The sequence below is a fragment of the Microtus oregoni genome, unplaced genomic scaffold (assembly GCF_018167655.1).
Source record: "Microtus oregoni isolate MIOR12 unplaced genomic scaffold, Mior012 000017F_ref0000208, whole genome shotgun sequence".
NCBI lineage: Eukaryota > Metazoa > Chordata > Mammalia > Rodentia > Cricetidae > Microtus > Microtus oregoni.
The window spans coordinates 39,994,058-40,009,614 of record NW_024543076.1 but is presented as its reverse complement, the minus strand read 5'-3'; the positions used below and the strand labels follow the sequence as shown (position 1 = coordinate 40,009,614).

Below are 15,557 nucleotides of genomic sequence, written 5' to 3'. Positions count from 1 at the left end.
ATAGGGAGGTAGGTGGATGAACGGGTGGACGGATAGGGAGGTAGGTGGATGAATGGGTGGATGGATAGGGAGGTAGGTGGATGAATGGATGGGTGGGTGGTAGAAAGACTGCTCTAAGAAGTCTTTATTTTCTGTTTCTGTGGCATAATACCTGATGCCAAGTAAGTGAAAGGAGCGGAAGTTTATTTGGCTCACGGTTCTGGATGCTGAATCTATGGCATTAATATAGGCATCTAGATGTTCAGCATCTGGTGAATTTGATATGATCAGACAAACCAAATCTACTTGCTTGTCTTCGCCTCCTTTCGGAGCCACTAGTGCTATCACGCCCGCATCCTCTTGACCTTTCCTAACACCATTGGTGTAAGAGTGTGGAAGTCACGTTCCTAGCAAACAGTGTTGGTGGTGGAAGCTGGTGAAGACCTCCCTCAAAGGGTCGCCGAGTGCTGCAGGGCAAATGTGTCGGCTCCCAGGCTAGCAGAGAGGAGAGTGTTCCAGGTCGAAGGAGTGGTCTGCCCAAGGTGGAGGCAGATGGACAGATCGCTGAGCTTTGCTTTCTCCTCCCTAGGCGAGTTGGGGAATCCGACTACAGTGATGGAGAGGAGGACTTCTACTACACTGAGATCAAGCTCAACACGGACTCCATGTCTGAGGGCCTGGCCCCGGTTTCGCCCTCGCAGTCCCTGACCTCACCTCCCACGTTTCCTGTCCCAGACTGCAGCCGAACAGAAGCGCCTTGTGCCAAAACAGACCCCAAGCCGATGACGCCGCTGAGCCGCTCAGCCCCCACCACCCTCTACCTCGTGCACACGGACCATGCTTACCAGGTAACATGCTAGGGTCCTGTCAAAAGCAGTAGCCCCACCCTCAGCCTAGAACTGCAAGAGAACTCAACAAAACACAGCTCCATGCATGGCAACCAGTAATTTAGTTGGTTTTTTTTTTTATTTTTCAAACTCTTAGTCATGATCTCAAGTCGTAAGTGGTGGATCATGCGTTTAATCCCAGCACTCGGGAGGCTGAGGCAGGAGGATTATGAATTTGAGGCCAGAGCTGGGCTATAGAGTTTAAGGGCAGCCTGACCTACATAGTTGAGACTTGGTCTCTAAAGCCAAACAACAAGAAGAAGGGTCTGAGCTCTTGGTTACTCAGGAGCCTGAAGCAGGAGGATCACAAGTTTGAAGCTCGCTAAGATGATAGGGCACATCCATGACCATCCTGGGCAAGTTGGTGGTAAAAGGGAAAGCAGAGGGCTTGGGGTGAGCTTAGTCCTACAGCACTTGCTCCTTTGCCAATCTTCAGAACCGCTGGGGGACAGTCATGACCTCATTCACATGGACCCTGGAGATTGTTCTTGAACTCCCCAGAACCAGCTGAAGGCCCAGTCCCTTAGAAGCTGTTAAAAGGGTAAAACTCCTTAGCCACGTAAAGTCCTCAGGTTGGTGACTGGCATAGCTTCCAAGCATCTGATATGTGAAAATTAAGCCAAAAATGGTGGCATGCACCTTTGAGCAGGGGACCTCTGAGTTCAATGCTAGCCTGATTTACAGTATTAAGTTCCGGGTCTGTCAGGGCTTTTTAGTGAGACCTTGTCTCAGAAGGGTAAAGTCAAGAGACCAGCAATGTATCAGGCTTGCCCCAAGCCTAAGGAGTCGCTCAGTCCCAGGACCTACATGGTATAAGGAAAGAACAATGTTTGGAAATTGTCTTCTGGCCATCCATATGCTATACACATGGCCACAGGAAATACATTTCTTTTAAAGGTGTCATTTGTTTTGTTTTGTTTTTGAGACAGTGTCCCTCAATATCCCTGGCTGTCCTGGAACTCACTAGAGTACACTGGCCTCGAACTCACAGAGATCCGCCTGCCTCTGCTTCCCAAATGCTGGGGCTAAAGGTGTGTGACACCATGCCTGGCTAATTTAACATTTTTAATAAAAACTAAAGTGAATGAAAAATTGAGCCTTGTTTGGCAAGCTTTGGAGCAGTGACAGAGGTCATACCACATAGCTGGGATTTCAGCATCTCCACTGCTAAGTAAGTAGCTAACCCTCTCCAGTGGCTGCTAGTGTTCCCCAGTCCAACAGTGTCAGCACTCTGTAGAAGTTGTTTCAAATGGAAATTGTTTGAACACTACCCAGACCAATCGACTGGGTCATAGCTAGGACTCCAGAAGCCTAGGGACTTAGAAGTAAATCCTTCTAACACAGGCCATGGCTACCCTAACAATTAGGGTACCTCAGGCAACTTCATAAAAATCTTCTCTGCATTTTTGAAATTACATTCCCCTACCTATTTTATAAAAAAATCCAAATAACTGTATAGTACACTGTTGACTGAGTTTTCTGTCTCACCTGGTTCCCATGATCTACATTAGTTATAAAATGATTGGCCCATTAGCTCAGGCTTCTTATAACTTATAACTCTTACAACTTATATTAACCCATTATTCTTGTGTATGTCAGACACATGGCTCAGTACCTTTTTCAGCAAGGCAGTCACATCTTGCTTCTTCTGTGGCTGGGCAACGAATGCATAGGAATGGGCTTCCTCCTTCCCAGAATTCTCCTGTTCTCATTGACCCGCCTCTACTTCCTGTCTGGTTATCCCACCTATACCTCCTGCCTGACTACTGAACAATCAGCGTTTATTTAAAATATAATTGACAGAATACAGATTATGGTCCCACACCAGTATCCAATTAATTAAATTGAAATAATCATTTTAATCATTCTGATAGTTTATGTGACTGACTACCATGGTTTTCCATTGTCGTGACCACATGGTGCTGGGCATAGTATTACGTGCCTTTAATCCCAACACTTGAGAGGTGGAGACAGCCTCAGGATTTTAACAAGTTTGAGGCTAGTCTAGGTCAAAAAATAAATAAAAAACAAGAAAAAGGGGGGTGGGCTACTATGAACATTCTCTGCCTGTAGCTTTTTTAGCTTTCATCGTAATTCTCAGCAGTGTCATTTCATTATTGAGTGATGTAGAACATGAACGAAGAGTTTATGGATATTTCTATCTACTGCCAACGTGTTTCCCAATGATGCCAGATAACACAATCGCCATAACTAGCTGGAATATTTGTAATTCAAAAACAAAAACAAGTAAACCTGGAGAAGACAGATGCAATCACTTTCTATATAGACTTGACTTCTGTCATCTCCATTATAGCTATTTGATCAATTTTAAATTTTTTTATTAAACTTTCATTTCTTTTGTGTACATGTGTATGCACACACATTTGACATTGTACATGTAGAGGTCACAGGACCTTCCACTCTGTGGTCCTAAGGATCAAACTCAGATCTTCAGGCTTGTCAGTAGGCATCTTTACCTGCTGAACCACATCACTGGCCAAGCCTCCAAACATGTTCCGAATACACGATTGTGCAGCAAATATCGTTGTGTCCATTTTCTTAGAATCAACCCTTAAACGTGAGGTGTCTGATGGGCAAAACAATGAGAATTTCAATGTATATCACTAAATTACCCTTATAAAATATTTATAACTCACATGTACCCATTTCCAAATGTATTGTTCAGGTATTTATTTTCTGATTTGATAGTCAAGAATTACTTGTATATGTCCAAAAATTTGGTGATTAAATTTCAGAAACTGAGAGCCAAAAGCCATGTCCTATGCCTCAAGTAGATTGAGGCGTATGTATAAGATTGCTTCTACATAAGCATGTATAAGATTGCTTATATGTATATGAAAGGCTTGTTTCTGGATACTCTATGGCCCTGTTTAGTCTCTGCCTGCTAGCGTACATTCCAGAGCTGTCCTGCCTGTCCCCGTAGCCCAGCTTTGGTAATGAGGGCCAAGACCCTGGACAGCCAATCTTTTCTTCAGCCCTCTCTGCTTCCTGTCTCACAGGCCACGCCCCCAGTGACTATTCCGGGGTCTAAGTTCACCCCCAACGGCAACAGTTTCAGCATTTCCTGGCAGTCTCCTCCGGTTACGTTCACCGGCATTCCCGTAAGTACCGAAGCATGACAAGGTGAGCCAAACGGACACTGAGAGAGCCAACTGTGGGACAGACACGAGAAAGATGGAGTTGGTGCCCAGAGCACCACCACGGGTTAGCCCTATGTAGTTGAGGATGGCCTGTGACTGCTGCCCCCGCCCCATGAACGCTGGTATTACAGGTGCACTCATCACATCTATTTCCAGAGGCTCATGCTTCCTTCTTTTTTAAAATTGCTTTATTTTTCATTTTATTTGTATGTGTGTTTTGCTTGCTTGTATATCTGTGCACCACATGCATATAGTGCCTGTGGAGGCCAGAAGAGGGCGTCAGATCCCCTAGAACTGAAGTTACAGATGTGATCCTCCATGTGGGTACTGGGAATCAAACTCAGGTCCTATCTGGAAGAGCACTCAGTGCTCTTAATGACTGAGCCATCTCTCCAATCCCAGGTATATTGTCCTGAATTGACACTTGTAGATTCATGGGCAAGCTGTTGTAATTGAGGTGGGTGCAGTGTCTCTGGGAAAAGATGCTTTCCTGATACTTTAGGAAGCCAGAAGAGCGTGTTAGCTAGTGATGCTGGGCTGCGCTGTGTGCATCTCCAAGGCCTGTAGAGTGAACAGTTTGACCCACCTTTCTACAGAGCTTGTTTACCATTGCAAATCTCTCTGTAAATCTTGTTAGTTTGACATATTGTCCTGGAGGTATACCATTTGAAGATCCAAAAGTTAAATAAATTGAAATCACTTTCTTTTCTTTCAAAGCCTAAGCAAAAATAAAATAAAGTAAATGAATGCTACAAGTGCAGCCATATTTAGGTGCTAAATAAAAATTAGCTCAATGTATTAAATGATCCTGCTAAACCACTGTGGATTTACTTGGCTCCTAACAGTTCATTTTAAAACATTCTGGATCCGACCTAGTTTTCTCTGAGACTGACCTGCACTGTCCCCGTCTCCACAAGCGGGTGTGACTCCCGATGCGACTCAGAACTAAGCTAACAATAGCAGATGTTAAACCTTATTTTTTTCTCCCGCACTTACACAAAGCAACTCCTTGGCAAGCCCCAGCAAGTTCTAGAGGTTTCAGCTCCTAAGGATGAATAACTATGCTGTGTTCTGCCCATTAATATTTACCAAACTCAACAAAAGGATTGGTGACAGCAAATGGCCTCCTGCTGGCTTCCAGAAAATACTCCTGTGATTTCTCAAACACTACCATAAACATGGAATAATTACTAAAGTCACTGAATGGTGGTAACCCCTGGCCACTCTCAGGGAGTGACCGTGGACACTCTTGCGTTAGTTTTGTTTGTAGCACAGACATTTGTCCACTCCTGTTCCCATTGGATAAGAACCACTTCCTCTCAGGACTTTCCCTTGGGAGACATAAAAAGGCCCAGAGTGCCTTGCCGTTTGCACTTTGCCATTAGCCCATCTGTGATGGTTAGTGCTGCCAACTTGACAGAATCTAAAATTACCTGGGAGGCAGGCCTCCGGACATGCCTTTGGGAGACTGTCTTGTGTTGATCGGAATGGGAAGACTGGGGTAGTGGTGGTAGGGGTCAGGGAGATAGGCAGGCAGAAAAGAACATAGAAAGAGAAATGGGAAGCTGGCCTGCCATGGTTGGCACCATTTCCTGGCTGCGAATCTAGACAGTATAAATGAAGGGAACTCAACAAGAGATGAGTGTGTATCCATCACTCTCTGCTTCCTGATTGTGGCCACGATGTGTCCCTGCGTCAAGTTCCCACTGCCTTGGCTTTCCCATCATAGTGGAGTATGCCCTTGAACCGTGGACCAGAATAAAGTCTTTCCAGGGTATTCTATTACAGCAGCAGAAAGGGGGGCTAAGATGCCTTCTTTGATAGCCTAGCGCATTTAGTTACTTTCCCTGTTGCTATGACCAAATCACAACAAAAGTAACTTAAGGAAGGAAGGGTTTATTTGGTCTCACAGCCCACCATGGTGGTGTTGGGTGTGGCAGTGACTGGTGGCATTGGGTGTGGCAGTGAATGACCATGTTGTATCCATTGTGGTAGTGTTGGTTGTGGCAGTGACTGGCCGCGTTGTGTCCTCCGTGGTGGCGTTGGGTGTGGCAGTGACTGGCCGCGTTGTGTCCTCCATGATGGCGTTGGGTGTGGCAGTGACTGGCCATGTTGTCTTCACCATGGTGGCGGTGGGTGTGGCAGTGACTGGCCGAGTTGTCTTCACCGTGGTGGCGTTGGGTGTGGCAGTGACTGGCCATGTTGTCTTCACCATTGTGGCGTTGGGTGTGGCAGTGACTGGCCGCGTTGTGTCCTCGGTGGTGGCGGTGAGTGTGGCAGTGACTGGCCATGTTGTCTTCACCATTGTGGCGTTGGGTGTGGCAGTGACTGGCCGCGTTGTGTCCACAGTCTGAAGCAGGGAGGTATGAACGCTGCTGCTCCACTCACATCCAGTCTTTTTCCGGGCCCAGGCCACAGGAACCCAGGTTCAGGGTAGGTTTTACGCGCTCCCTGGTGCCTTTCTGGAAAGCCATCCCAGAAACACCCAGAGTGTGTGCTCTAGGTGACACACAGTCGCACCTAGACCGAAAGCTGCGGACCCGCAATGACAGCTCCTTAGCTTCTGCTTTAACGCGGGAAGACTTTCCAGCACTCGGCCGTTCATCTGGTGTAAAAATAAGGATAGAGTGAGACAGGAGAGCCTCGGGTTTCCTCACCGCTGCCGCAACAGTCCAAACTTGATTTCCACCGCACTCTGGCCTCGTGTACCAGGCAGATGCTCCACTGTGAAGCCACGTCTCTCTTTCCAGTTGTGATTTTGATACAGGATCTTATGTAATTGTTCAGGTTGAACTTAAAAACTCACACTATACTTTTTCAGTCACAGTCCAGCTGGCCTTGGTGAGCTCCCAATAGATCAGCTCCACTGTCTCCGTGGGTGGGTGCACCCCTCGTGGTCCCGACTTCTTTGCTCATGTTCTCCCTCCTTCTGCTCCTCATTGGGACTTTGGGAGCTCAGTCCAGTGCTCCAGTGTGGATCTCTGTCTCTATCTCCATCCATCACCAGATGAAGGTTCTATGATGATATGCAAGATATTCGTCAGTATTGCTATAGGATAGGGTCATTTCAGGTTCCCTATCCTCAGCTGCCTAAGGAACTAACTGGGGACCTTGGCTTGGGCATCTGGGAGCCACTCTAGGTTCAAGTCTCTTGCCAACTCTAAGGTGGCTCCCTTAACTAAGAATTGTGCTTCCGAAAAAGCATGGGATAAAACTGGACTCTCTGAGCATGGCGAACAATGAGGGCTGATGAGAAGCCAAGGACAATGGCACGGGGTTTTGAACCTACGAAATGTGCTGGCTTTGTGGGAGCCTAGCCAGTTTGGATGTTCACCTTCCTAGAAATAGATGGAGAGGGGAGGACCTAGGACTTACCACAGGGCAGGGAACCCTGACTGCTCTTTGAACTGGAGAGGGATGGGGAGAGGAGTGGGGGGAGCGGGAGAAGGGTGCGAGGAGGGGGAGAAGGGTGGGAGGAGGGGGAGGGAAATGGGAGGCTGGGAGGAGGTGGAAACTTGTTTTTTTTTTCTCCTTTTCTCAATAAAAAAATGGAAAGAAAAAAAAAAAAACCTCACACTATAGCCCAGGCAAATGTTGAATTCGCTACCCTGCCTCGGGCTCCACCATGCGTAGCTTCTTCTGGGCTGTTTTTAAATTAAACTGTCATAGAGATCTCATTCTGGGTTTTAACCAGCTGTCTGTCCTCCCAGTTCCTAAATATCTCTGCAGGATGCCAGCCAGGATTCCTTATGGTGTTTGTTTTCCAACAATGAATCTTCGAAGTCTTCTATGAACACTGTAGCTGTCTCTACCTTCAGTCTTAATCCTCCCCCATGAACTGGCCGTCTTTTGGTCCAGTGAGTTGTCAGTTAACACCCAGTGCTCAGCTTTTGGGAGCCACCACCCCAGGCCTGAAGGAATTCCTGGTTTATTTACTTATTCATGTACATATTTATTTACAAAATATTTCATTTCTGTGTTAGTTTCCAGGGATATTCTAGCAGCGAGATTGCACTTACATGCACTCTCTGGGTTAACTGGAGATTCTGCCTCCTGTGGCTGTTTCTCATTTATCCTTTTCATTTTGTTGTGTGGTTTTGTGTTATTTACATACATTTTATATCCGTGTGTGTGTGTGCGCGCGCGTGCATGCATATGTGTGTATACATGTGTGTGCACAAGGTGTTCAGACAACAGTGGACACCAGTTGTCCTCTTCCGTTGTTCTGCACCTTCTTGTTCCAGGCAGGTCTCTGTACCTGGAGCCCACGTATCTAGTTAAACTGCTGCTTAGTGAGCTCCGGGGACCTGCCTGCCACCACCTCTAGCACGAGGGCTGCAGTTAGTGAGCTCCTCGCATCTGCCGGCCCCGCCTCTAGCAGGAGGGCTACAGGTGTTGCTGTGTCCATTTTACAGGGGTGCTGGCTTCCACACTTTGTTCCTCATGATTACACCATGGGCACTCTATCAACTACTGAGTCTCTCCCAGCCTCCGTCCCCGATTTCTGATTTATTCTTAGACCAGAGAGTTTGCAGTCTCTCTGGTTTGTAATCTGCTTTGGCCGAGACTCAGGTAAACACTGCAGCAGTCAGACTTGCCGTTCCTATTTTAAGGGTCTGGTGTATTTTTAAAAGCTTTGCTGGACTCTAGAAAGACAAGAATGGAGCACAAATAGTATTCCTTATGCTCCTGCGTGCCCTGTCGGTACTTTCAGAGAGAAAAGAGTCGGAGCCTGCTGGCCTGTTGCCCCGTGGGCGGGCATTCTGAACAGTCCATCCCACAGCCGCAGGGTTGGCATGTCCACGGACTTCGTGCCAACCAATGGCTCGCCCTAACCCCTAGAAAATAGGGAGCCGGGCAGAACCCAAGAACATGACTGAAGTGCCCTACTCTAAAATGGTTTTAGATAGCAACTCTCAAGTTTTTAAATTATAAAGAACATTAAGGATGAGTCTGTCTAAAAATTCCAAACCCAGTGGTTTTTATGTTATAGACATTTCTTCTGTCTTTGTGCTCTGAGACAGATGCCCCTAGGTGGTCACCCTGGGACACAGGTGCCTTTCCTTCTGCACTTTGAGCTCTGGTATTGAAGAGAGCCCTGAGGACACTCCTAGAGGAAGCCTTAGAGCAGCCCCCAGGGCTGCAGGCTTCTGCTGACTTTTGTGTGAGCGCTTCCCGGTATATGGCCCTGGAGACTCCTGTGCAGACACCGCTGCCCTTCGCTAGCCTGAGCTGGGGGTGTGCAGGAGGAGCAGGCCATCCTTACCACTGCTTTCCTTCTCCTCTTGTCCTGGTGGCTGGCCTCTAGTCTTCACAGCTACAAAATGCCGCTCTCTGTTGTTTTGACTGAAAACTAAGAGGTCTTGGTCCCTTCGTCTCAAGCTACCACAGCAAAACTGCATACAGTAGGCAGTGTTATCAGCAGCCGGTTCCTTCCTGGAAGCCGCAAGTCCAACATCAGGCTGTTGACTATTTACCTCTGGTGAGAGCTCTCCTGGTTTGGAGACATCTGCAGTTGGAGCTCTGCCTTCACTTGGCTTTTCTTCAGTGTCAACAGTGAGAGAGAGGGGCACATGCATGCCAGCCCTCTGGTATCTAGTCTTGTTGAGGTGCGTGCGTGCATGCATCTCTTCTTATAACAACACTGGTCCTATTGGGTCAGGGCCTACACTATGGCCTCATCTCACCTTGATTTCTTGAAGGGTTTATTGTTCAACACACCCAGACTGAGGATTTAAATTTCCAACATAAAATTTTAGGAGAAGTGGGGAGGTCAGGCATGCTGGTATATACCTCTAGTCCCAGCACTTGAGAGATAAAGACAGAAAAATCAAGAGTTTACAGCCAACCTCAACCACATAGTAAATTTGAGACCAGCCTGAGCTACATGTTCCCAAAAGTGGGAGGAAGTGAGTAGAAAGCCCATGCTTCACGTGGGGTAGTGTTGTAGTTCTGATATGAAGTGACATACCACACAGGTTCATGTGGACATCACTCGTCCCCACCTGGTGCTGTGTAGAATGTTGTGACACCTTGAGGAGGAGAAGGAGGAGCCTAGCTGGAGGAAGCAGGTTGATGCTGGAGGCTCCTAAAGTTCATATCTACTTCCAGCCCGGCCTACCTTGTCCGAAACTGAGCAGGTCGTGCCCTCTCCCAGCATGGACGAATCCCTGAACTGTGAGCCCAGATAAGCTTCTCCTGTGGGTTGTTTCTGTCACGTATTCTGTCCCAATCACAGGAAAAGTAGCTAGTGCAACTGCTTGCCTAGAGACAGGATTGTAAATGCTCCTGAGAGATTATTCCAGTCACTATGAGAAAGAGAAGATCACAAGGAAATTTCTCTAAAACACATACAGAGAGGCACCACGAATCTATATGATTGCTCCCATGTGAGGCACAGTTAAAATCCCTTGCTCTAGCATCCATGAACTCTGATCTCAAGCCTGGCACAGGACTTTTCTAAAGCAACCTCGTGTTGCTCAGCACAGTGCCTGGCATGAGGCTAGCAAGAGATGCTTACGCTTACTGCTGTTGTTACTGAGAACAACGGAGTCAGACTTCCTGTTTAGAAAGTGCTCCGTATAGCTCAAGTGTCCTCACTACCTGGGAGAGATTAGCTGTGATTTCAAACACTATTGTTTAGAGTTCTTTAAACCCCCCGGAAGTCATTATCTACTCAGTAAACATGTTGTGGTCACATAGCCTAATAATTGTATTCATTTATAAATAATAGCATCTAATACCATCCATAGTACTACAAAGTATGTTTTATACTTAGTAAAATATACTTCAAGGTAGACTTTTGAAAAAGTTTGAGGCACAAAACGAAGATTAAAATGTAGAGAACAGGGCCGATGAGATCCTGGGTGGTAAATGCTTGCTGCATCAGATGACAAGCTTGAGGGCTGTCCCTGGACCCTCGTGCAGGTGGCAGCAGAGAGTGGCCACCCTGGTAGCCCTGGCCATGTTGGTGTTGAGGGTAGCAGTGTGGAACTGTGTGGAGCTTAGAGCTGGAAAAACCACTGTGTGCTCCGAACCTCGTGTGCTTTTCCATGGGCATTTGGAAGATAATAATAATGAGAGAAGGAGTGTGCACGTCCCCTACTCTGTGGGGTCTGGGACAGGGACACCAATCAGCAGGATCCTCCTTACCTGGTCAGCTTAGCCTTTATTCCTCCAGCTACAGAGCTCCAGCCTTGCCTGTTTAACTCCTACAGCTGAAAATCAACAGTTTGTCTCCATGGTTTTTTGCGCACGGACCCTTGCCCACACCACTGAGGCCTAATAGCTGTGTGGGAGAGTCTGTCCTGTCAACCTGATTTTCCTTGTGTTCCCCAGGTGTCTCCAACACATCACCACCCAGTGGGCTCAGGAGAGCAGCGACAGCACGCTCACACGGTCCTGTCCTCCCCGCCCAGAGGGACAGTCAGCCTAAGGTATGATTGCTTGACGCTGCAGACTTCACCACAAGGAATTTCCTAGAAAATGGGAAAATAGCAAAAAGGAACCAAAACCTTCCGGTTCCACGACCTTTTGTAGTTTCTCCTCAACCCATGAAGCATGCTTGCTTTCTTTCATTCCCATAGCTAGTAAAGAGCACTTCCATTTGTAGGGTAGGTAATGGTGGTCGCTGTCTTGCATTAACTCTGTATGACATGAGTGATAGTTTATGGTTTGCATCTAGATCCAGGAAAGTCTCCTGGGAAGCCTCCAACCAGATTTCAGAACACAGGAAAGGAAAGAAAGGCACACTGAAAATTTGGAAGAGTGGTGTTGCTCCCTGCCATTCCATGCTTGTTTGTTTGTTTTTGTTTTGCAGGAGGGAGGGTATTTGGGGGAGCAGAAAAGTGTGTGTGGTGTGTGTATGAATATATGCATGGTGTACCTGGGGAAGTCAGAAGACATTCAGGTGTTAGTCCTACTACCATACTTGGACAGGATCTCTCATTCACCCACCGCGTATGCCAGGTGAGCTGGCCCGAGAGCTTGCAGGGATCTCCCTGTCCGTGCCTCCCGCCATGCTGTGTAAGTGCTAGGATTACAGACGCGTGCTGTCAGGTTCAGCTCTTCAGGTTCTGGCGGTCCAAACTTACTCCTCGTACTGGAACAGCAGCTGCTTTCTTCCCAGTCCCTAACTCCTGTGTTTACTTCCTTAACCTTACAAAATGACCAGATGGACATTTCCATGAATGAAATTTAGGAGCAGCTTAAGTAGAGCAGCCGGGCAAATACCCAGCCTGCAGAGAGCTTCTGCTCCCTCTGGGCAGGCTTTTGTCTTTCTCTTGCCCCCTCACTCTTCTGAACTCTCTCCAGAAGGCCCTGTCCCTGAACATATCTGTGCTGTCTGTCCTACAGGAAGCCCAGAGGTGAAGGCAAAAAGTGCCGCAAAGTTTATGGGATGGAAAACCGGGACATGTGGTGCACCGCCTGCCGCTGGAAGAAGGCGTGCCAGCGCTTCATCGACTGAGCCATCCCTGCCCCACTCTCACGACGGGTGGTGAGAAAGCCTCTCCTTCCAAAGGAAGCCATTCAAGGCCCAGGGAAAGCCTTTCCTGGAATTCTGGGAATATAATTCCATGGTGGAATTAAAGCAAAAAAAAAAAAATATCAGCACCTGCACTGCTCTGAGAGCCCAGACAAGAGCAGCAAAAGTGACTTTTTCCTTCAAAAGAAAAGTAACTTTGCTTACTCTCCGTCTGGTCTTAAAACTGGACTTCTGTAGCAACCTAACCAACCAGGCCATTTTACCTAGAAAGATTTTGATAAGCTTTCTGAATTATGGTATTTTCAAGGGGTTTTCACACGTAAACAGTACATTCATAAGCTACACAATATTAGCTAGTATTTGTACAAAGGATAACCCACCTTGTGAATAGCCGTCTCCCTGTTTTCCAGCCAGCTGCTTGGAGCAGTCTGGATCATGATGTATTTGAAGAAAGAGCTGCAGTCTGGCTGTCTTCTTCTGTGTCTGTTTTGTTTTCACAAAGGACCCAAGGAGAAACCTTGTAAAGATGGTAGCTTGGAGCCCCAGGTAGCTTGAGGCCAAAAGTGACTGGCAGTGGGAATCACAGGCAGACTTCAGCTGCAGGCTGAGGCCACGAGCCACTTCAGAAAGCATCTGGGAGTCGTCCTTGGCCCCCAAGTGGTGGTCCACCTACTTCTCTGCCTGGCACAGCTCAGGTGAGAGCTGGCACCGGGGCCATCTGGTAAGCCTCGACGCTTCTTTCAGGAATGTCACAGGAACTGCAGCTGGGGCAGTGCCTGGCTTTGTCTGGTCAATCTGTGGCCAGGACCGTGGGCTGTCATCCTGCTCTCCAAACACTGACAAGTGGAAATCTCCAGACTGCCTCACAGCTGTGCTCCAGGCAGAGGGTGGCTGTCGTGCCCCCGTCTGTGAGAGAGTTCCACCAGGGCAGCAGATCCACCTCCCTTCTGAGTGCACTTTTATCCATGGCATGCTCCACATGTCGTAGGGTGAGTTAGTGGACAGAGTGGCATATATGGATAACAGATAGAAACCTTTCATTTCTTACAAAAATATTAGAGAGATGAATTAAGAATTTGCTCAGAAACTAACTTAGGGGATGCCCAAAGGGAAATGCATCTTGGTATAGGACTCTCCCCATCTAATAGGGCCAGGGCTTGCACTGGAATGCCTATGGAATGTCTAAATCAGTGGATTTGCATGTTTGAGGGCTGGAGCGTGGTAGGCAGCCACCAAGCCTCGTCAGAACACTTCTGCCCTGCTTAAAGAACTGGATGTCCTGTACCTATGCAAAGTAAGAGTAAGAGCACCTTAGAGGAGGCACTGGGGTTGGGGGCGTGGTGTCAGCCATACGAATGTTAAGTGAAATTGCACAGAGAAAAGCTTAATATATGTTTAAAGATTGTACATAGCGTTTTTTTACAGAGTGGGACGAAGTCATCTAGCAATCAGAGACCCCTTTTATGTTAGGGTCATATGGAGGTTCTGCAGCGCAACACCCTGAATTTCTGCCTTCATGTATTTTGGCAATCTTATTTTTTAAATTCATGTGACTTTTTACAAGATTATTTCTTGAAAGAGATCCTGATCTGTTTCTTCAGGTATTTAAAAGAAAAAAAATTATTTCAAGAGACAAGAAAATGTGCTCTATCTGATTCCCCATAGGCTGATAGTCGACATCAGGGCACTGGCTCTCCTGGGTGTTTTGACGGTAACCAGGAAACAACATTTTTTTTAAACACAGAGCTGAGGTGTTCCCCGCTCCCCCTCCCCCCGGCTATGTCCTCTCTCCTATCTCCAGTAGTCTCTGCTGTGAAGTGATGTCCTAGCTGGTCCAAGAAGTCCTGAGCCACACACAGATTGTCATGGCCAGCTGTCTGATCAAGCTCACTATGCGCTTAAATAATAGATGGACCCTAGGCCAGAGGTTTTTCTCCTCAGCAAAGTTTCCTGGAATTTATTTTATCTCAGATGAAGACTTTAATCAAAATACTGCAATGATGTGAAGTCAAATCCATCTTCTCCTGAAGGACTTCGGGGTGAAGGAATGCGCTATGCATGAGAACAATCCTTAAGCAAGGCGTCGTGGCCGTCTCCCCCAGACACAGCCCAAGGGTAGTTCTGCATAACTGCACATTGTCAGCGGAGCCTGGGTCCCTCCTGTCCTCTGCAGCCTTCATCACACCAGCTCTTCTGCATGGCCAGCCCTCATCGGGCTTCCAGGTGCAGACAAGTCCTAAGGCCAGTTCTGGACACACATGCTGCCCGTTCCCAGTGTGGAAGGGTGCAATCTCCAGGGAACCAGAAAGCTCTGGATTGCAACATACAGTTGCTGATTATATGAGTTACATTTTGTTATGAGTTACATTTTTTTAAGTAGTTATTTTGTTATTTGGGGAACCAAATGAAGTGCCAAATGAAGCCTGACTTTTCATCTGATGCCATCTCCATGAAGCTAAGTTCTTTTTGTGTCTGCATTTTGTGGAGAAGCAAAGAGAGAATGGATGAGAAGACGTATCCCAGGCGAGCTGGCTGCTAGCCTACAGCTGTGTGCATCCCCAGGGCTAACAGCCCTGTCTACAAAGGAGGGGTGCGCGCACTGAATTCCTGTCCAGTGAAAATGTCTGATTCTTTTTCTTCCATGATGTCCCTTTCTCCAAAACAGGTTTCTCATTTCTCCCTGAGAACGTATTTCAGTGACTGACAGCACATTCTCTAGCCAGGCAAAGCAAGCGCAATGGGCGCGACAGGCAATAGTTTCCAGCCTCAGCCTTCCTGGAGGATGGACACTTTGTGTCTGGAAGTCAGCAAGACAACATGGAGAAAACCCCCAGGGTAGCAAGTATGTCCAGGAGGCAGTGCAGGAGACCTGAGCCCCCCTGCCTCCAGCTCATCTTGGGGCTAAGCAGCCAGGGATCCTCCATGTCTGTTGCAACTGTCTGAAACAGGACAGGAGCTGCTTTGTCGAGGCTTACCCTTCTGCCATCTTTTGTCCAGAAGTATCTCTGTGGAGTGAGAAAAGCCAGCGTCAGGAAGAAAGCAATG

The 15,557-nt window shown here is 47.4% G+C and overlaps 1 protein-coding gene across 1 annotated transcript in view; it reads left to right on the top strand.

Moving 5' to 3' along the window:
• The window catches only part of Znf704 (zinc finger protein 704), a 177,263-nt gene extending 162,888 nt beyond the window's left edge, over positions 1-14,375 (top strand). Inside the window, exons 6-9 of the mRNA XM_041667467.1 lie at positions 569-827; positions 3,887-3,988; positions 11,366-11,463; positions 12,383-14,375. Of these exons, the coding sequence (XP_041523401.1) occupies positions 569-827; positions 3,887-3,988; positions 11,366-11,463; positions 12,383-12,494 (571 nt within the window). The 3' untranslated portion in view covers positions 12,495-14,375. The remainder of the gene's footprint in view (positions 1-568; positions 828-3,886; positions 3,989-11,365; positions 11,464-12,382) is intronic.
• Positions 14,376-15,557: the final 1,182 nt, after the last annotated feature.